The following is a 22,378-nucleotide window of genomic DNA, read 5'->3' on the forward strand; positions in this document are numbered from 1 at the left end:
ACTTTTTTTAAAAAAAAACTATTTAGTTTCACATACATAGAAAGAAGTACATGTAAGCATACAGTGCAAAGAATGACCACACCTATGTATCTGCCACCAGGTTAAGAAATAGGACATTGATGGCCCAATATTGTTCTTATATAAAAGGGTCATGGTGAGAGAGGAGAGACAATACTGATTATAAAAGTCCTATGAATTCCTAAGAGTCCTTACTACATCGTGGAGAACTCCTTTTTGACTTCCTCTTCTCTGGGAAATGTCTGTTGGCTACCATTTTGTTCTGAGGGCTCTAGTTACCAAAAAAGATAAACTAGAGAAATCAGTAACTTGACTGAACAGGACTCTACTCCCTGCCCCCAGATTCAGAAGTTAAGCTTTATTCATGAGAGAATTTCTCATAACACTACCTTGGTTGCCACAGACAGAAAAAGTTGGGTGGAGAAAAATTATTAAGCCCTTCGGCAGTGAAACAAATCGTGACGGGAGCAAGGTTTATATTTCCAACTGGCAAATAACTTCACTATCACAGTATCACCAACTGAAATGGTCGTGGTGAGGCAGAAAACATCAAATAAATGAAGAGAAGACAGGGATAAAAAGAAGCAAGGTAAGGCATGCGAAAGCCACAGCTTGTACCAACGTTGCCCAATTTTTCATTTTCATTGTAATAGTTCATAATCAAAGGTGGACAATAAGCCATCTAAAAGATGTATTGTATATATTTTTAAACACAAAGGCTCATTTTGATTCACACCTAAACTTTAGGAAACATACATCATCATGAAATCCTTTAAAAAAAAGTGACAGATAAATGAAAGTAAATGGCTTGATGTTAATTAAAGAAAAAAAAAAAAAAAAGAAATAGGACACTACTAGCACCCCAGAAGCCCTATGGTGTTCTCCCAATCACTACTTCCTCCCTCCTCCCTAACGTAGCATCATCCTGACTTCTCATTCCATATATTAGTTTTGCTTGTTTTTAACTTTACATAAATGGAAACTTACATTATGTCGTCTTTTGTGTCTGACTGTCTTGCTCAACATTATATTTGTATGGTGTAGCCATGCTATTGCATGCGGTCATGGTGTATTCATTCCTACTGCTGTATAGTACTCCATTGTAAGAATATGCTGCAACTCATCCATGTCATTGTTTATGGACATTTGAGGTTATTACAGTTTGAGGCTATTTCAGATAAGATTCAACATGAACAGTCTTGTACATATCTTTTTGCTGTACCTATACACATATTGCTTCATCTGTTTTTACAGGAAGGAAGTAGATTGGTTAAGGCCGCCATAAAATAGGTTGGGAAAATTAAGGCACAATTATGTTCAACCAGTGGGACAAGTTTATCATGAACAACTACTATACTTACACGGAGATGCAGAAGACATGAATGCAGAGCCAAGAGAAGGTACTTGAGAAACAGATGTGTCCTCGTGTGTGGAAATTCACAGAGAATAGGGAACAGAAACAGACTGTGTAATTAAGTACAAAATTGCATAGGCCCAGAGTAGAGGCAACTTTTAGAACCTCTGGGCTAAGACTAGACAGTTTAATACCAGGGCTAGATTCCTCACTGTTGCTCACCCATAGTCTGTGACACAAGAGTCACCTGGAGGCCATGCAGGGGAGAGGAAGGGGGTGTAGGTCCGGGGGTCATTTCTATAGATCCTAGACGTATTTCTGCCACAGTGTCTTCTTCCCTCTGCCACCCACATCTGAAACAGAGGCTAAAACCTCTGTGAATGGAGAAATTTCAGACAGGACTCTGCACTTCCTCTATCCTTTCCACCCTACAGGTCCTGGGAGGCAGAGGAGAGCCAGGGCGGATCCCCCAGGAGCAAGAGGGGCTTATCAAATGCAAATTTTCATTTCTGACAAAGGAAGCTTGAAATGTGGAAGTGTAAGGAAGCCATTGCAGGTGAGAAGGGCAGAAGAAAAGCTGAATGGCTCTATGGGGATTTGGGATTAGAAGAAGGGGAGTGTGGCTAGCTGCAACTGTCATCATCACTATTGTCATCATTATTATCATCATCCCTTACATTTGTATCACATAAGAGTTTACAAAGAGCTTTCTAATCCTTGACTTCCATGTCTTTGCAGGGTGGCAGGGCAGGGATTACTCTCATTTTGCTGAACTGCCCAAGAGCCGGCTGGATGGAAGGCAGGATCAAGGCCCTCAACTGCATCTCCAGTCCCTCCTCAAGAGCTCACAGGGCCAGGTCCTTTCGTCGGGGGAGTGGAATAGGGAAAAGAGCAACGCAGGGGCACGGGCCCCACGGAGGAGAAGGACAAATATAGCAAGAGATCTGGAAATGGCCAGAGGCTAACGCAGTTGCAGGGGGCGAAGTGGAGAGGTTGGAAAGCTGTGCCGACTCTGAAAACTCTGTCTCCTTCTGGCATAAGTCCCCGAGCCACCTGGAAGGTGTAGGGATGCCCACCGGGAGGGCACAACCCGCGCTTGCCGCGGAGGCGGAGGGTGACTTCGTGGCGACCCCGAACATTTGCGGACCGCGGGGTTCGGAAAGTCAAACTTCCCGGGACGCCCCACAGAGGGTGGGAGCCAGGTGGCACCGCCCCTCCCGGACGCGCGTTGAGCGCCCTCTGTCACCCCACGCAGCCCTGCCCGGCGCCCAGCGAAGAGCGGGCCCGCCCAGGTGCGCCGGGGGTTGGGCCGGAGTCCGGAAGGTGTGCCGTCGCGTCCCGGCTCGTCCCCCTCTGCCTCTCCCCCGCGGAAAAGTGAAAGTGTCTGCCAGCCGAGGTCGCGCATTGGGGGGGCGGGGCCGGCGCGGACCTGGGAGCGGGCGCCGGGTGTTCCAGGGGCCATGGATGGGCTCGGCCGCCGCCTCCGAGCCAGCCTGAGACTGAAGCGCGGCCGTGGGGGTTAGTGCCGGGCCGGGGCGCGCCGGGACGAGGGCGCGGGCACAGCGGGGGGACCGCGGGCCAGGACAGGAGGTGACGGGGACAAGGGGCCAAGGCAGGGCGGTGCGGAGGGTCGCGATCGATCGAGGAGCAGTCTGAGGGGGCATTCCGGGGGTGCTGGGCAGGGGTCAGGTGAGCTGGAGAGAAAGGGCGCAGGTAGAGGTGGAAACGGGCTGGTGGGGAAGGGGTCGGAGGTCAGAGGAGAAGCCACGCCAGCAGGGGCAAAGGGGAGGTCGCCAGCCAAAGGAAACCGTTGTGGGGCCCCGGGGCCACGTGTCCTACCAGCCAGGAAGTTTGTGGGGCAACCGCAGGGTGCCTGCAGCTCCCGGGCCGCGGCGGCCGCCCGGGAGACACAGCCTCAGCCCTCGGCCGCCCGCCTCCCCGCGCTGCCCCGCCTCCCCGCCCCCCCGCCCCCGGACTCCACTCGTGGGAGCCCGCGACTTTGCCCCGCACACAGCCGCCGGCCACAGCACTGCCCTTCCCCTGCGACGTCACCCCCCTCCCTCCCCTAGGGGCGGCGAGGAGCCCTGGAGAGTGTGGCCTCGAGCAGAGCTGGGATAGAGCCTGCTCAGCTGCTTCCTTAGAGTGTGCGAACCCGGCAAGGCAAGGCTCCCTTATCCCTTGGTCCCCCTTTACAGAAGGAAGAATGATTCCTGCCATACAGGGTTGTACGGATTAAATTAGCAGTCAATATTCGCTTCCTTTCTTCTCAGCAGGGGCGCTGGGCTTTGGAAGGGAGTTAGGAATTCATTCATTCTTTTTTTCATTCATTCAACACATATTTATTGCTGCTTACCACTGACCAGCCCGATGGCTAAGCAGCCACAACCCTTAGATACTTTGTCCAGAGGTCCCACCTTCTGAGAAGAAGGGAACCGATTGGAAAGTAAGCAGGGGTCATACCAAGACAGTCCACCCCTTCTAACATTGGTGGTCAAAAGATTGAATGAGACCCCCTCTTACTCCAAGCCCCAGAACTGGGGAGACCTGGGAGGGGGGAATCAGTGCTCCTTCTGCCATTACCCCTGTCCCCCACCCCTAGCCCTTGCTGTTCTCCCTGAACACAGGTTTCCAGTATCTATCTGGTCATTCCACCTGTACTGAGGCGGAGAGGTCAGAGACCATGGGTTGGGACAGATGCCTGGGAGCGTGCCGTGGCAGGAGCAGATGCAGGGTGGGGCTGGTGGCCTCTTTTCTCTGGAGAGCACTGGCTTGGTCTTTCCTGGTCTCCCTCGACCCTCAGAAGCCTGTGTGAATGGAAGGGATCTGCTCCCTGCAGCCCAGAGGAAACATTCCAGTTGTTCCCAAAACAGGGCTGATGACTGTACCTGATGACAATGAGGGACTGTAAGATGTGCAGCCAGTATTACCTGTCCTGAGGTCTGGCACCTAGCGGGCAGGAGAGTGTGCCTTCATCTTCCATACTATCCTCCACCTTTCCCGGAATTTCCCCCTCCCTCTTTTGCCCTTTTGGCCCCAAGGCAACTGTGTGGTAGGAGGGTGTGTGTGTGTGTGTGTGTGTGTGTGTGTGTGTGTGTGTGTGTGTGTGTGTGTGTATACACACATGCATGGGTGTAAATCATCCTGATGGGAGGGTTGGCAGTGGTGGTGGTCCTGGGTCGAGAGCAGCTGAGCTAGAAGAGGAAGGGCCAGCTTTCCAGATCAAGGTTCCAGAAAGTCCCTTCACCTATATTCCAGCTGGTTCTGGGACTTTTGTCAGAGGGCTGTGGGAGGCACTTCCTGGTGGAGGAACACGTGTAACCAGACTCCTGACTTCCCTAGAAAGGGCGTCTCCCTCCTAAACTGAAAATTCAGGATAATAATTCCTTTCTAGGGCACTGAGGATTAAATGAGAAGACCCATATTAAACGTGTGTGTGATGGAGGTTTTCCTTCTGTTGATAACCCCCTTTGAAAGGGGGAAGACTTTTTTCTGGATTTCTTGGTCCTCAGCCCCAAAGTCCAGTAACTTCTTTTGTTTGCGATTGTAAGTTTTGCTGTTCTCTTGGCTCTTCTGATAAAGCAGGAAGAAATGGGCTGAAAATGCAACCCGAAGGATTTAGGGAAAGAAATCATTTCCTGAGGTTCTGGAATGCCCAGGGAAAAGATTTTGCTTCTCAAGGTCTTTTGCAAACAGGAGGCATCCACATTTGTGGGATGTTTGGTGTGTACTGCACCCAGGAGGCAGGAGCGTGAACATGAAACGCTCATCATTCCCACCCCCGACAGATTCTGTTGTATTCCCCAAATAGTCCCTGAATTACTCTGTGCCTCGGTTTCCCCATCTGTGTCTGGAGATGATGCTTGTTTCTCAGATTGGTGGCGAGGATTGTGCAGCCAGTCTGTGCAGGTTGCAGATAAGGTGTGGTGACAGATCCGAGTGTTCCAGGTCACTGTTCTCACCACTGCAGTGAATGTAACGTTCCCTTTTTTTTTTTGGCTGCACTGGGTCTTTGTTGCTGCATGCAGGCTTTCTCTAGCTCCAGGCAAGCGAGTGGGGGCTACTCTTCATTGCGGAGCACAGGCTTCTCATTGCGGTGGCTTCTCTTGTTGTGGAGCATGGGCTGTAGGCACACGGGCTTCAGTAGTTGTGGTGCACGGGCTTAGTTGCTCCGTGGCATGTGGGATCTTCCCAGACCAGGGCTTGAACCCATGTCCCCTGCATTGGCAAACGGATTCTTAACCACTGCACCACCAGGGAAGTCCCTACAGTGATTGAAACATTCTTATTTACTGTGATCCTTGATCTCCCCAGGAGTCATGGCTGGGCCACTGAGTACTGGCTTTTACTAGTCCACAGAAGCCAGGTCTGGAACTATTAAGAGCAAGCAACTGTGTCCCCTATTTCAGCACCACACATTCTTCCAGAGGTCTATTAATTCTTTGCAGGAGTGGCAGACACTGGCACCAAACCCTTTTGCCTTCTAGCTTCTCTTAGGGGCAGCCTCCTGGCAAGAGTCTTTCTCTCTTACCACGTGCATTTACACACTCAAGGGTTTATGTGAGAATCCCAGGTGATTTACTGCTATTCTGTCTCTCTTCCCCAGCCTCCAGACACAGCACCACTGGAGCCCCAGGGCCCAGCTGCTCTGCTCTTAGCTTGTGCAGAACTGTTGACCTGGACAAACCAGGAAAAAAGACTGAGCAGGCGTGGGGGTGGGGTGGAGATCACCCAGATGCTTTCCACTCCACTGAGTGCCCCTCAGGCTACTGATGCAACCAGTCCCCTACGGTAGGCCAGGGAGACTGTCCTAAGTCAGTGCTTCCTATCTGGGAGGAGGGATTCTTTGCTGGAGCCCTGGAACAGGTCCCAGTGAGACAAGTTTGCCTTAGGACATATTGCAGGGGATGAAAGATGCACCATTGTAGACTGTGCTGAGATATCAGGAACTCTCCAACCCAGAGATGGACTTTGCTCTTTATTTCACCACCAGGAGAGGATTAGGTTCATTTTGATATCCAGGAATTCCTCTTGCTAGAACAATTTCTCCACTTAAATAATGAATGAGGTCAAGTCTATTGATTTTAATCAGGGGAGGCAGGGGCAACCTTGCTGTGAGGAGTTTTTGGTCCTGTGCTCTTGCTTGCAGCCTTGAAGTCCTGGAAGTCCCAGAGTGCAGCAGGGGGCCATGCAGAGGTTATCTGCTGCCATTGACCGAGTTAGGAAGTGAAAGGTCGGGAATCAGTTATGGAGATATAAGATCCCTGTCCTGGGACTGGCAAGGCATTCTCCACTGTCAAGGGGTTGTAAATAAACCCATTGCACAACCTTCAGCCCAGAATTAAAAGCCCTTAGCCCAGAAGCAGCTGGGCTCTGGAGGTGTTTGCCTATGACCTTTTCTCTCACCACACCCTGGGGCTCTTGGGAGGAGCTGAGGTCTGAGCTGCAGTGCCAGGATGCTGCCTCTGTCAGTGCAGGCGTTCTGCTGCCTTTCTGGGTCCTGTCACACGGGCTCCTTGCTCAACTATTGGGTGCATAGGATGGAAACTGCTCTCCCCTATTTGGAAGACAGCACGTGGCTTGGCTTCATAGAGTTGTGGCTGGAGACTGAAACGGCAGCCGCCTTCTCAGGTTTTCTGTAGCCAGTCTGTTAGAGGAAAGGCAAGCACTCCATGCCTTACAGGCCCAAGAAGATGGAAAGACAAGTGGTAGGCGGGATACTCAGGCGCTTCCGCAACTGGCTGCCTCGACACGGAGCAGGTCTGGACTGGATTAGCTACTTCTTTTTTCCAGGGTGACCCTCTTTGATGGGGCTGTTTCTTCCTTGAAATACTTCTTTTTCTTCTTCTTTTATATCTCATCCTTCCCCTGGTTCCCCATGTGACCTGGCCAGGAGGTTTCCCCTGTTGGTTTTTAGAGCCGGTCATGCCCTGTGGTCACAGTCACGTGGCCCTTGGCCTGTTCCGATTTCTTGAGTCCAAGTCAACTCGGGGTGTACTGTTTCACTTAGGCAGAGTTTCTGCTACCCTGGGGCCTCGGGCCTCCCAGGTGACCTCCCCAGTATATTTCCTTGGCTTCCGAATCAGTGACTTCTTTCCTCCTCTTGCCCCCCCACCCCCGGTGGTTCCAAATCTCCCAGGCAGGCACGGAAACTGCCCAGTTGGCTCTGATCCCGTGCCTGGACCTGAGGTGCTGGGCAGGCTCCAGGGACCTCGGTGTCGGTATGACGGCCTAGAAGTGCCAAAGATACTGGAGCCTCACATCCTCCACTCGGGGCCTGGATCAATGAGATACCAGTGGGCCCTGGTGTCTTGGTTTCAGGACCTCCCCAGGATAATCTGGGGGAAGTTGTAAAGGAACCAGAAAGGGCCCAGGAGCACTGTCTACCCAACTTTGCCGGAGGGCAGCACTTCTTTGAATACCTCCTCGTGGTTTCTCTCAAAAAAAAGCCTTCGGGGGATGATTATGAGCCCACAATCACCTACCAGTTCCCCAAGGTAAGGATTGAAGGAAGGGGCAATGGGGGACAGAGGGTTCGGGTGTTTGAGAGGCGATGGGTGTGGGGGGGTGCCGTCTCCCCATCCCCAGCCCCCCACCCTGCAGGGGGCTCGTCTAGAGCTGCCCTGAGCTCACTGCTCCTGTTTCCTTCAGGTCCAGCCCTGTTTTCTCTTATCACCCGCAGAATCTAGGTCTGTAACGAACTGACCTAGGCTCCCTAGCTGGGAAACTAGGCTAGTTCTTCTGCTGTTTGGGGGACCTCCTAATTCTTCCAAATTCTATGCTCAGCCACCCTTCTCTGTAGAGAATCTTACCTTCTGCCAGAGATCCTCGCAGGAATCCCCTCCCTGGGGTGGGTGGGAGGGAAAGGGTGGGGCAGGCACGTAGCTGGTGGCCACAGCCCAAGCATCGGACTCCTTCTTGTCTGGTCCCGCAGCGGGTGAAGGGGTGGGGTTAGGGCATCTTTCTCATTAACCCTGACAGTGAGGCTACTGAGCTGGCCGCTTCTCTTCTCAGATGCGGTATCTCTCTGATGTGGTCCTCCCAGGAAGCCAGGAGGTCTCTGGGCCTTTCTGCACTCAGCATGGTCCTGGCCCCCTTCCTGACTATGTAGATCCTTAGGATACTGAAGTCCAACTCAGGTTCATGTAGACTTGGCCCGGGAGGGACTGTTTCAGCGTTGGGGTTCTTCCAGCCAGACCCAGAACGCAGTCTCTATGCAGTGATGGGCACAGAGTAGCCCGCCAGCCCCCAAGCCCTCTCCACCTGCTCCTGCCTCCACATCCACCTGTCTCTTTTCCCATTCCTTGTAGCGAGAGAACTTGCTTCGGGGACAACAGGAGGAGGAGGAACGGCTGCTCGGAGCCATCCCCTTGTTTTGCTTCCCAGATGGGAATGAGTGGGCCCCACTCACTGAGTATCCCAGGTAATCGCTCGGCCCTGGGACGGGGGAATCTGGGATTGGAGGAGAAGGGCGAACCACGGGGTTCCTGCACCCCCCGTCAACTGGATTTCTCACCAGCTTCCTTCCTGATGGGGAGGGGCTGGAGTTGATTCATTTCTAAACATCTTGCCTGGGACACCTCGAGGCAAGAGAGCTCGGGTAACCAGGTTAAGCAGTCCCTTCTAACAGAAGGGCGAGGCTCTTTCACTTGTCCTAGGAGCTAGTCACTGTGTTTTGACGGCCTCTGGCAGAAGATGGACTTAGAAGAAGTCCTTTGGCCTCTAAGGAGTCCCTTATATGCCAGAGCCTTTTACGCCGTGAGTCCTGGAATTTGACTGCCTGAGCTCAAGTTTTGGCTTTAGCACTTATGAGTTGAATGACCTTGGATGAGAAACACTCCCCCAGAGTCTCAGTTCCTTTATTTGTAAAGTGGGCATAGTGATTGAACCTACTTCAAAGGGTTGTTTTGAGAACTAAATGTGATGATACATTTAGAGCTTGACACCAATAAGCACTTTAAATAAATTACTGATGTTACGGTTACTCTCAGGATTAATCAGCAGCTCCCCTTTACCCTCCTCACCCCCCTCAGCCCTGCTCTGATGCTGACTGCCTTCCTGCTTTAGAATGTAGTGAGCAGGGACTTCCCTGGTGGTCCAGTGGTAAAGAATCCGCCTCACAATGAAGGGGACACGGGTTCGATCCCAGGGAACTAAGATCCCACATGTCGCAGGGCAGCTAAGCCCAAGACACAACTACTGAGCTCGCATGCCTGAACTAGAGCCCACGTGCTCTGGAACCTTCGCACCACAACTACGGAGAGCACTCACCCTGGAGCTTGCGTGCCACAGCTAGAGAGAGAAAACCCACATGCCACAACTAGAGAGAAGCCCTCTCGCCACAACGAAGAGGCTGCACGCAGCAACAAAGACCCGAGGCAGCCAAAAATAAATAAATAAATCATAAATAAATCTTAAGGAATAAAAAGAACCCAGTGAGCAAATGTAAACCAGGTCTTGTCTGCTCTTCCTCAGGGAGACCTTCTCGTTTGTCCTGACCAACGTGGATGGCAGCAGGAAGATTGGATACTGCAGGCGCCTCTTGGTTTGTAGAGCTCAGAACGGGCCCCTCCTCTCTGCAGCCTGTTCTGCTCCACAGCTGGGTTTGCTCAAGCCTCAGCTGCAAAAGCCAAGGCTCCCTGGCAGAGGTGGTTGTAGAGAGAGCACAGCCCAGTACCTGCTGCCATGTTAGTGCCCTGTGCCACCTCACAAGAATGGGGACACACACCCCTCCTCACCCACCCAGGGCACCTTTGCTGCCATGCTTTGGTCTCTACTCTCCCCAGCTCGGGGGGAAGCTTCATTCTAACCCGCTCCCCGCCCTCTCTATCCAGGCCTCATTGACTTGGCCCCTGCCTCCCACAGCCTGGCCTGGGATTTGGACAACGAAGCTCAGTCCTTGGGCTCTCAAGTCACTTTCATAGCGCTCTCCTGCCTAGCTGTTTCCTCGTCTCTACAACACACTTGCTCCCTCTTGGCTCACCCCTGATAGTGTTGGTGCCGATGCAGGCAGTGTTCGCCCTTGAGCCAACCAGCCCCCTCAAGGCCACTTTCTTTGGATTTCGGTGGCCGTTCTGGCCTCCCTGCTGCCTCTCCCATGAGTGGGACCTCTGCACAGCCAGGTCTTTCTCCCTCCAGCCCACCATTCACCATGGATCCCCCAGCCCCAGCCACCAGCCCTGTGCCCCATCAGCCCCAGTTGCATAGAGGCCCTGGGGAGGCTGCAGCACTGAAGGAGCCTGTCCGTCCCTCCCTAGCCCGCCGGCCGTGGTCCTCGCCTCCCCAGGGTGTACTGCATCATCAGCTGCATTGGCTGCTTCGGCTTGTTCTCCAAGGTAGGGGTGGAACGGGATTCCTCGGGGCCTGCTGGGCCTGTTGAGCCTCCAGGTCCACCTGGCTGCCTGCCCTGCCTGAGCCCCCTGTGCTCCTCCCCCACAGCCGGGGTCAGGCGAGGCACCCTGGGGAGATTCAGGCAGACAGGCGATTGGGCTGGACTTGGCTTTAGGGAAAAGTAGGAACTGAAGCTAGAGGACTGTCTCCCCTGCAGAAAGCCCACTGCTCCCCGTCTAGTCAGGTAAGAATGCAGCTGGAGTGGGACATGGGTAGAGCTCCAGGTCAGGAGTGGGGAGTTCCAGTTCCTCATCTGTCAAGTGCATGGAATGATCCCTCACCTTCCTATCTCATGGGTTGCTGTGAGGCTCAGATGACATGATACATGAAGAAGACAGAATACTAAACAGATATAAAGACAATTATACAGCGGGGCTTGGGGGACTCCCTCTGACTCCTTCCAGGGTAGAGGGGGAAGTTGAGGTCTCCAGGACTTCTGCTGGAGCAATTTGAGTGCTAGTACACCTGAGTTGGGATCAGAGAGGAATCTTTCCGAATGGATGTGGCATGTCTTAGTGGCCAGAAAAGGGCATCAGTGTGCTCTGCCCCAGGCAGGCCCCTTGAAGGATGAAGGTAATATACTCCATCAGCCTTGGCTTGGGTGGATGGTTCATCTGTGCAGGGTTCTGTGGATGAAGGCCATCCTTCGACCTGGGGAGCCTCTGGTGGAAGTTGGAGGGCAGAGTGGCACCTAAGAGGCCCAGCTTCTAGTCTCCCACTCCATCTAGCACAAATGAACATGGTACCATCAGGGATGACGAGTTTACTCTCGAATGACTTCCTGGGGAAGGTAGCTCGTGCTGATGTTAGGAGAAGGAAGGAATACGGATCGGTAGAGAGAAGATGAAAAGAAGAAGGCTAGGAGCAAAAGCAGGTCTTGCGCAGGAGGTAAACAGCAGACTGGTTTCTGCCAGGGAAGAATGAACCAGTTAAGGATTGGCGGGACCAGCCTCACACGTGAGATCTCAGCTACCAGCCTGGGAGCGTCCCTTTGAGTCATGTTTCCCGTGGTCCTCTTCCGTACAGATCCTGGATGAAGTGGAAAAGAGGCATCAGATCTCCATGGCAGTCATCTACCCATTCATGCAGGGCCTCCGAGAGGCAGCCTTCCCCGCTCCTGGGAAGACCGTCACCCTCAAGAGCTTCATCCCCGACTCAGGCACTGAGGTGGGTGAGCAAAATGGACAAGACCCTCCCTGACTGCAGGGGGCGTGTTCCTGGGGCACCTCTCGTCACAGTGCTCCCATTCACCAGAAACTGAGCCAGGCAGGCACTGGGGCTTGGCTCGAATTATTGGCGGCAGAGCTGAAAGTCAAACCCCAATGTTCTGATCCTCCCAACCTGATGCTCACAAGGACCTACTTACTGTTTAAGCCACCAAGACTTTTATTTATAATAAATAAATCAGGTAAGCTGAGGCTCCTGGTCCTAGAATGGCCTTTGCCCCCAGCCGCCAAACTGCCACTTTTCCCCATTACCTCACTTATCTTCCGGTGTCTGTCCTATATCTCTACCTTATGGCCTCCACCTGTCTTTTTCTTATCACACATCCCCACCCCTGAGTCCCCACCCATGCCACAGTGGGGATGCTATTGTTTTAAGACACTAAGCAGACAAAGCAGCAAGTAGAACGTTGTTTTAAGAATTCCAGTCCTGACCCCTGGTACTCTGGATAATCTGCTGTGTCCTCTGCTTCCCCAGATCGGAATAAGGGGAGGGGCTAGGCTTGTTCACTTATTCAAAACATAAGTGTGGCAGGCTAGCTATGCACCAAGTTAGACTATTTTCTGGCTACGAAGCGGTAAATAAAATGAATGTGGTCCCTGACTTCATGGAGCTAAAAGTCTAAAGACTTAAATAAGTAAACACACAAATAAATAATTAAAAATTATATGATTGTGATGAAAAGAAAACAGGATGCTACATGGGAAAATGATGAGAAACACAGGTTGACACCTTGCATTAGGTGGCCAATGAAGGCCTCTGAGACATAAAGGAGGATAAGAATGAAGAGAGAAAATATTGTAAACCAACTATACTTCAATGAAAAACTAATAAGTTAGTTTTTTTGAAAAAGAGTGAAAGGCAACCCAGGGGAGGGAGGGAAGAACCTCCGGCAAGAAAGAGTGTGACATGCTCAAGGAACGGAAAGGAGTTGATGCGGGGAAGCGAGGTGAGGCAGGTGGTGAGAGAGGCGGGCCTTGTGGGCCACATAGGGGATTACATCAGTGTCATCCTCAGAGCGTAGGGGAACCATGGGTGGGTTTTTAGCAGTGGGGAGGCACGGTCAGATGTACTCCTTTGGGGAAGATAGGGTGGAGGCTGGTAGAGACCCAGCTTTCGGGGGTTTGTGTGATTTTTTCAGTGTGGTGACTCCCCCTCTCTCTGGTTTCCCCACAGTTCATTTCGCTGACGCGGCCCCTTGACTCCCACCTAGAGCACGTGGATTTTAGTTCTCTGTTGCGCTGTCTCAGTTTTGAGCAGATTCTTCAGATCTTTGCCTCTGCAGTGCTGGAGAGAAGAATCATCTTCCTGGCAGAAGGTCTCAGGTTGGTCCAGCCACCGAGCGGGGTCACCTGAACTGACTGGCATCCCTGGGTTCCAAGGAATAGACCGGAGGGTTCTCGAAGGAAATCAGGCTGTAGGACCTGTGTGCTCCCCACCCTCCTGCCACCCTGCCTTGATCTGCACTAAGCCTAGAAAATAGCTGTTATAATTCCCTGTTTCTGCCTCCAAACTTGATCACTGCCTAAGCCTGAAGGAGGTTTGTGATTTAGCACTGAGAAGTACAAGAAGTATTCCCGTGACAGCCCTGGAGGAGACCAGTTAGGGTGGATGCAGACATGATTCTGCTCTCGAGAAGCTGAGGGAGGACAGGGCAGGAAGTCATAGAGTGGTAGGGAGGTCAAGCGCACTATCCTTAGTGGCAAACACATGTCATTTGTCCATTTATTCACTCATTCAACAAACACTTATTGTGTGTCAACTGTTTACCAGATGCCAAGCATCAGGAAAATACAGACAAATAAGACATGGTCCTAGACCTTAAGGGAATGTCGAATTATCCCCATTTGAAAAGAAAGCACAGGTATTGAAATCAGCAGAACAAAGTTCAAGTTCTTTTCCTCTACCTTTAGCTACATGGTGTTCCTTAGGTTGGGTTCTTAACTTCTTGAAGTCATGATCTCCTTATCTGTAAAATGGAGATCTGTAGCTACTTCATAAGAGTGCGGTAAGGATTAAATGAAGTAATGCACATTAGGTAACTAGCACTCTGCCAGGCACACACTGGTAAGTGCTAGTTGTTTTTCTTAATAATAAGTTCATGGTTGACTATATCCCTGTGTATAGTTGAAGCAGAATAATATCATGTCTTGGTCTCTACCTCTTAGGGGCTTCAAGTCTGAGAAAGACATGGGGAGATGTGTGACAGAATAGAGAAGGGAGAAAAATCGTAAGACAGTAGAAGGTTGACCTATTTATGTCTTGGGATGGAGAAAGCTGCTTATATTGGGCTGACAACCCTGGTTTTATCTTTTAGGGAAGAAGAAGAAAAGGATATTAGGGACCCAAATATTAGGCCAGAGGGCCAGGTGAATGTCATGGGTTTTAGAGGAAAGGAAGCTTGGGCAGGCAATGGGGGTCTGTGGGTTGAAAATTCTGTAAACATCAGTGATAACCGAAAAGGCACCAGTCGTAGGCCAATCCTTGTGGAAAGTGGTGTAATCTTTTGCTTTGGAAGTAGCTCTTCTACTCTCTGCCCTGTAGGGGACTGAGAAGTTTCTGTCACAGCTGGAGCTGGGATTCTGGCCTTTTCCTCCTAAGATCAGTGTTTAGGAAGTGAAGGGGACTCTGGCCTGGACATGGGCAAAGGCCGGCAAGACTCATCTCTCAGGCGTTAACTTTCTTCAGGGAGACTCCACCACTCCCCACTTCCTTCCTACACTGAGTGTTTCAGATCTCTGCAACTCAGGCAGGAAGGGGACTTCCAGTCAGCCTAAGCCTTGGCGAGACTCTCAGAGACTCCATCTTTCTAACTCAGGAAGTGCTAGCTCCATACCAAGAGCTGAAACAAGGTTTCTGCATCTGTGTTTTGATTGGCTTTGGCTTTGGGGTAATTTGGAGAAATGAAGAGCCGTGAAAGCCAGTGGAGAATAGAGAAGACAGAAAGGGGGGTTGTGTGTGTGTGTTGGAGGGGCAAAGGGGGGAGGGATTGGGGGGAGCTGGGCCCGAGTTGTGACTTAGGCAATAATTACACAGGGAATGCTTCGTTGGGAAGGGTGGAGGAGCCACTTCTGTGGGACTTTCCAGGTAGGAATTGCTGGTCAGAGGTTCCTGGAATCCAGGAATTTCCCAAGCAAACTCAGGCACCAACCCGGTAACTTGAAATAACCACGAGTGGCCAGAGGGAGCTGTGAGAGTTAAAGACTCAGGATGAGACATAAGGAGGAAACAGGCTTGACCTCTCTGCTGCACCCCAATGTTTACACGTTTGTCTCCTTAACTACACTGAATTCCTTAAAAGCAGAGCCAGTCTTATGCTTCCTGGTATCCACATCCTTAGCACAGTGGTAAGCACAGAGAAGGGACTCGAACAATGAAGACATTTCTTCTTCCCTCCCCTCTTTAGAGTCACTCCCCCGCCCCCCCCCCCACCCCCGGAAGTGAGTTGAGAAGACTTAACTGGGAAAAGGATCAAATAGAGGCCCCATCCTTGATGAGAGGAGCCTCAGCCTCCCAGTTTCTGTACCTTTCCTCCCAGCTACAAGTAGTCACAAGCTCTGTGACTGGCATGGCTCCCAGACTTGCTTTTACAGGCAGCATGAGCAGCTGCTGTCAGTGGTGGGCTGTAGGGGTGGGTCCCTGGGGGTGGAGGCGCAGGGAGGCCCCTCTGACTCTCACTCTCTGTGCCCTGTCCCCAGCACACTGTCTCAGTGCATCCATGCTGCTGCGGCGCTGCTCTACCCCTTCAGCTGGGCCCACACCTACATCCCTGTTGTCCCCGAGAGCCTTCTGGCCACTGTCTGCTGCCCCACTCCCTTCATGGTTGGAGTCCAAATGCGCTTTCGGCAGGAGGTTATGGAGAGCCCCATGGAAGAGGTATGATGCCGCAAGAAGAGGGCATGACTTGGAGCCAGGCAGACCTGGATCCCGATCCCAGCTCTGCTACTAACAGCTGGGTGATTTTGCCGCAGGTTGTTTAACTTCTTTAAGCCTGAGCTCCCTCATCTGTAATATCGGAATGACAATGTTCAGTTCCTAGGGATCCTAGGGGGAAAAATTCTGCATAAAGCACCTAGCCTGGTGCCTGACATATAGCTGATACTCAATAAGGGTCTGCTCCCTCCTCCTGAATGATTTCCCTGGGCTTAAGGGGCAGCACGTGGCTTATTCAGGGCTCACCCGACTGTCCTAGGCCAGCTAGTCCTAATGAGCAGGCCCCAGGTGTCCCGTTTTTCTTCTGAACGGACGAGCACAGCTGGTCTGTACAACAGCTGGTCTATACAACACACACCCCACTGGGGGCTGTTCACGGTGCGGTGCTTAGAAGTGAACTGACATAGCCTTCCTGCAAACAACAAGCCTTGAAAATGCAGATTTTTTTTTTTTGTAGCAAGGGTCATCTTTCTGATTAGCTCAGAGCTCAGTTGGCTAATGAGGATAGAGGTCCAAATTCCCTTTGATCTCTGTCAGCTTCTTATTTCTTGGCAGTGCCTCCAGATACACCAGAAAGATCAGTGGTGAAAATAGGCATTAATAACATAAATCTATCTCCAGTGTTGGAAGAACAACTCAAAACATGTGCTTTGCTTGAGTTGTCAATAGGAACTTTCAAGAGATAGCACATGATGATAATTTCAAGCCAGAAGAGCTACTTCGGTTTGTCTGCACGGGCTAACCACTGACTCCCTGTGTAGACAAAGGGCCTACCAAGGGGAGAGGCAGGGCCTAGAAGTAAGCTATTGAAGGCTTGCAACCCACCCTAGTGGGAGGACTTCCTCCATTTACATAAGAAGTATCTGCGGTCCAGATAACTCATTTATCTGAAGCCACATAGGCAAGGATGGAATCTAGTAGATAGAACCAAAGCCTTTCTTCCACAGAGTGCTGCTGGGAGGTAAAGAAGCAGGCTCTGTTTCCCTTCCTTGCTTTGCTGGCCCGCTCAACCCTCCTCAGGACTGCTGAGTACACATGCCCTTTGAGCCAGTATTTGCCTTGTGACTAACTGGGACAGAGTATCAGCCCCATGTTTAGCAATGACTTAAAATGCCCCATACCCAGAAGTTATGAAACTTCCTGATGCTACAGCTCTATCTCCTCAGCTGTGGCTCTTCCTCCACTGGCCTGGCGGGAAGACACCGGAAGGCTACACAGACTCCAGCTCCTGCTCGCTAAGAGCCTTGGCCTATTTTATTCCTCTGCAGCTGCTCCGTGAAATGGGCAGGGGGTGAGGAAGGGAGAGGGCTAGGGGCCAGGGAAGGGGAGGGGGATTCCCTGACTCCCCACGTCCACTCTCTGGAAGGGAACGCTTGACAGACAGTCTTTCCAAGTACTGGAAAGACTTCTGGGAACAACTTCACAAAAAATTTCTTCACACACTCTTACCTCCCAGCCCCCGAAGTAAACAGCCTGCCCTGAGTGAAGGCATCTGAGCCTATGTATACAAGTGGTTTCAGGCCTGAACTAGTTCAACTTTTCTCCCTTGACGATGGATAATTACAGTGCTTGCTCTGTCTCTTGGCACACTTCCTAGTTCCTCTTTCTTTTTATTTGGGAGAAGGGTGCATGCAGGGATCACTCACCCACCTGTCGAGACCAAGGGTCACAAACTGAAAAGAGGGAGCCAGCAGGCATTTAAATGGCCAACACAGGCTTCGGGGGATTATGACAAACTGCTGAGCACAGGCCTTGACTAAAGGGGGCAGCTGTAACTCAGTTCCATCTGTATGTGGATCAGTGTTAGAGCTCCTGACTTTTCAGGAGAAGCCCCAAATCCAAATTTTATGTGAAATTTTCCAATTTAAATATTGGAAACTAAATTGAATTATTTAAAAATTCTCTGAGGCAAAAAGAAACAGATCTGTAGGTTGGAATCCAACCAGCAGGATGCCTATTTGTCATCTCTAGTCTGGACTGAAGGCCTCTCAGGCAATGATGGAGCTGATACTAGAGCTCAGGTCTCCCAAGTTCCAGCCCTGTGCTTGTCCTACCTGCAGCCTATAGACACAGGTTACTGCCTTTCCTTCCCTCTTCCTGCTGACCCTGGGCTCATTTCCTCCTCTCGCTGTTTCCTGCTGGAAGGCTCAGAGCTCTGTGGGAGTTTTATAAATGGAACTCCAGGCAATTGTACATAAAGTTGTTGTGAGCATTAAAAAAATCAAAAGATGTCCATCCCTGTCCTAAAGCTGACCAGAAGGAAGGGAGTTGAAGGAGAGTTGTCGGGAGAAAGACGTAGTCCCAGGGACAGCACAACCTCGGCTTGGAAACTGTCCTATTTGTTAGCAGTATCACCTCAGGCAGCTTAGCTTCTTTGGGTCTGTTTCCTCATCTGCAAAACAGGCACAGTACCTGCCTCTACAGGAGCATTGGGAAGATTAAATGAGATAAAATGTGCAAAGCACCATGTGTGCCACGTACTAAATGTTGCATATGTAGAAGCCATTACCATGATCAATGTTTTATTAAGGGAGTGACTGGCTATGGTTTACCCATATTGTCTGTCCCATCTTCCTTAGCTCTCTCCTGTTTCCTGCTTCCTACACCCTCACACCGTTTTCCCAGGAAAGAGGGGGTGGTGAGAAAAGAGACTATCAGACAGGAAATGAGAACTTAAGGTGCTGATTTTATTGCTACTTGGGCTGAAAGTTACAACCACAGGCAGAAATGGAGAAAGGGGAAGAGATCAAGCTGTTTTGTGTTTTTTTCAGGTCCTGTTGGTGAATCTTTGTGAAGGAACCTTCTTAATGTCAGTAAGTGTCTGGGTTCAGATCCCCAGCAGACCCACCACCACTTCAATTGCTCTAGTCTCACTGATGTTCCACTTACTTTAACAAACTTTAAGAACTTTTGTTGAGTGAGAATCCATGCTAACAAGATCTCTCCTCTCTCAAGGAGCCCATGACAAAGACAGATGACTTCACAAGGCATCTGTTAGTGCCTTTAGGGCAAGGATATAAACCAAGTACCAGAGGGATGGAGAAACTTACTAGTGTTTAGAGTCAAAGCTTCTGTTGCTTCTCTTCTATGTGGCCAATTATCTGGGGGTGGGGGGAAGAGTGGAGTGTAGAATTCATCCCCATCTCACACTCTCTGCCAACACTTCACTTCACACCTCCCCCCTGACTGCTTAACCTCTGAGCTACCTCTGTCGTCTCCTAGGTTGGTGATGAAAAAGACATCCTACCACCCAAGCTTCAGGAGGACATCTTAGAATCTCTTGGTCAGGGGATCAAGGGGTCACAGAGTAAGTCCTAGGCTCCTCTTATTTTGGCTTTCTCCTAAGAGCTTGAGGGCATGATTCCCAATAATTCCCTTCCAGAACTAAAACAAATTCACTCAGCAGTCCTGGGCTAGTCCCAGAGGCCTTGATTCTAGGGCAAGTATGAGATTTTATTCTTCCTAAGCAATGGTGAACCCATATCTAGTCTCCCATTTTAATCAGTCAATCAGTAGTTATGAAGCCTACCTCACCCCTTCTCCAAGAGCTTTCAGCTTGCGAAGAAAGCCACTGGAGGTAAGAGTGGGTAGTTTCATCCTTCCACTATCCTGAGATGGTCTCTGTTCCTTGCAGCTTCTGAACAAATCAATGAGCATGTTTCAGGCCCTTTTGTGCAGTTCTTTGTCAAGACTGTGGGCCACTACGCTTCCTACATCAAGCGGGAAGCAAATGGGCAAGGCCACTTCCAAGAACGGGGCTTCTATAAGGCTCTGACCTCCAAGGCCAACCGCCGATTTGTGAAGAAGTTTGTGAAGACACAGCTCTTTTCCCTTTTCATCCAGGAAGCTGAGAAGAGCAAGAACCCTCCTGCAGGTATAGTGACAGGCCCCTATCAATCCAAGCCCAGAGGGTCACTGCCTCCAAGTCAGGTGTGGCCCTACGATGAAGAGGAGGGGAGGAAAGAGCATTTCTCTCTAGAGGCCCACAAAAATAGCTGTAATCTTACCAAGCGGGGCTGGAAGGAAAGAACCTGAAGCCTAAGAAAATGCCTCCTGAGCTGATACTTTGCAGAAGTTGCTCTGTTCATCAGCCAGCAGGAGGCCGTATGCTCTTTGTTTTAGTCTGGAGCTAATTCCTACTAATTATTATTTGTTTTAGGCCCCCTCTGGGGCCAAATCAAATACCTGTATCTCCAAAGACCTGTGAGGGCTTGGGCATCCTGGCAGGAATGTGGGTGTAGTCTGGGAGCGTGGGCAGCAGAGAGGATATTCCTGACCCTCACTCCTGAGCTTATCTTAAGTCTGCCTGGCCAGATTAGATGTCTCTTAACACATGTATCTGAACCCACAGGCTATTTCCAACAGAAAATACTTGAATACGAGGAACGGAAGAAACAGAAGAAACCAAAGGAAAAGACTTTGAAATAAGAGCTGTGGTGAACAGCAGTGACTAGACCTATAGGCCAGTTGTGGACTTTGGCCCCTGCCAGCATGGTAGGATGTGAAGCTCTCAGCCCCCAGAATCCACAGCCTTCTTCCGAGTCCTGGTAACCAGGTCTTGCTTCAAGTTGGTGTCCTGAGTTTGGGATCCCTGGAATCAGCTTTCTCAAGACTTTGGAAGGCTCTGACCTCTGTGCTCACAGAGCTGGGCACAAAGCTGCCTTTCCTGCAGAGGTGACACCGGGCAGGAGACAGTAGTAGAGGTGTTGTAGAGTCTTACAAGTTGCTGTAACTGCCCTCTTCCAGGAACCTCTTACAAAATCCTCAACAGGGAAAGCAGTTGTGGCCCAAAGGCTCAGTTTCTCCACATAGAAGAAGAGGTCTGTGGACATGTGAGGATAAGAATAAAGATGAAAATCTTCTTGTTCTTTAAATGTGTATCTCTGGCTTCCACTATGGAGAGAAAACCAGGAAAACAAGGCAATAGATGTGAGAATAAACTGCGCTAGAAGTAGAGGACCTGGCAATAGTGCCCAGAACTCTGGGACTGTGTTTGGAGCAGTGGGATTACAGGGGTCGGCAGAGCCTTCTAATAGGAAGGGTGAGGGATACTGGTAAAAGCAGCAACCGCACTGGGGACACGGCAGCAGTTCTTGGTTCTAGTTCGGTGTGTTTTCCAGAATCTTGGGAGGAAAGGCTGCTAGCCAGAGTGAAGGATTTGCAGTCGAGTAACTTGAGGGTAGGAATTTCAGTTGACAGAAGCCAGTGAAGAACACTACATTGTTTCCATCAATAGGTCTGTCTGCCCATCACTTCCAGTTTGGAACTTTCCATTTTAGACATCCTACTTCCAACTTCAATATGTTGAGAAGCCCAGTTCAACTCTTTAGCTAAAGGTAGAGGGATCCCCCGCATTGACGTTTTTTCTCTTTGAGAAAAGAGAATCAAAATCTTAGAAGTTCAAACGAGTTTAGTAGTCACCTGGTCCATCTTCCCTCTGTATCTCTATGGACGGTTTCTGTTTAAACACTGTAAGGGATGGGAAACTTTTAGAAGCATCTTGTTTTTCAAAAATTCCATCTTTTTAATGTGAGTATGTGAGTGTGGCCCTCAGAGGCCCCTGCATTCTGTACAAAGAACACAAATGTTGTTGGAGGGTGGGATGGGGACTAGGGTTACCAAATTGAAGTTAAAGCCAATATAATTTTATTTTAGGGTCACAGAGACCTACTGCAGGTGGCACATGTTCTTCCGTCCACATGCCACCCCTAACTATGCTGCTACTCTTCACAGCTTCCAAGAGTCATTGCACCTTTTTAGGTAGTTTATGACAGTGGTTCCTAAGCCTAGTTGTAACTCAAAAGGTTTAACAAGGACTGGAATCCTGGGGAGCTTATGAAAATATGAGGCCCCATCTCAAACCTACCAAATATCTCTAGCAATAGGACCTGGGAACCTGTAGTTTTTAAAATTCTTCAGATAATTTTGATACCTAACCAGGTATCAAAATCATATATAATATGATCACAAGAAGAATTAGGACCAGCTGAGGTTTACTATAAACATACCATTGATATGATGCGGATGGTTATCTAGAGCTGAAGGAAGAGCACACCAAATACCTGAACGTCTTCCAGATTTCCTTTACACTGAAAAAGATTCTAGAATCTCAGTTTGTAGCTTCAGCCCACTAAAACCTAGTGTGGTGTAGGAGAGAACAATGGATTAGGATTCAGAAGATCTGGATTCTAGTCCCCATTTGGAAAAGGAGTAACTGTTGTGACACTGGTATGCCATTGAGCTTCTCCAGACCTCAATTTCCACTGTAGGTAATTAACATTTGCTCTGTCTATCTAATATAATAAGACAATGAGGTAACTTTAGTTAATTATCCCTCCTTCTTTTTCCTTTGTCCTAGCTTGCAACATTTGATCCGCCCTAGCATTTTTCTGTATGTACTTCTCTACCCCAGATGCTGGAGAAGTTGCTAGCAAGCAAAGGCAGTGAGAAACTTCCCCTTCC

General features: G+C 50.2%; 1 protein-coding gene across 2 annotated transcripts; it reads left to right on the forward strand.

Annotated features, from left to right (window-relative positions):
- The first annotated feature begins 2,736 nt into the window (after positions 1–2,736).
- On the forward strand, positions 2,737–20,726 carry DENND2D (DENN domain containing 2D). 2 transcript variants are annotated; one of them, XM_030869007.2, is made up of 12 exons: positions 2,737–2,890; positions 7,691–7,866; positions 8,680–8,792; positions 9,845–9,914; positions 10,627–10,704; positions 11,786–11,926; positions 13,160–13,308; positions 15,682–15,859; positions 18,688–18,729; positions 19,139–19,223; positions 19,551–19,790; positions 20,268–20,726. In XM_030869007.2, the coding sequence occupies exons 1-12, from the start codon at positions 2,833–2,835 to the stop codon at positions 20,342–20,344; spliced, it is 1,407 nt and encodes a 468-aa protein (XP_030724867.1). In that variant the 5' UTR covers positions 2,737–2,832; the 3' UTR covers positions 20,345–20,726. The 2 variants fall into 2 exon arrangements, with proteins under 2 accessions (XP_030724867.1, XP_069902594.1); XM_070046493.1 differs by lacking the exon at positions 2,737–2,890 and adding an exon at positions 7,039–7,129.
- Positions 20,727–22,378: the final 1,652 nt, after the last annotated feature.

Source organism: Globicephala melas, chromosome 1 (assembly GCF_963455315.2).
Source record: "Globicephala melas chromosome 1, mGloMel1.2, whole genome shotgun sequence".
In the NCBI taxonomy this organism is placed as follows: domain Eukaryota; kingdom Metazoa; phylum Chordata; class Mammalia; order Artiodactyla; family Delphinidae; genus Globicephala; species Globicephala melas.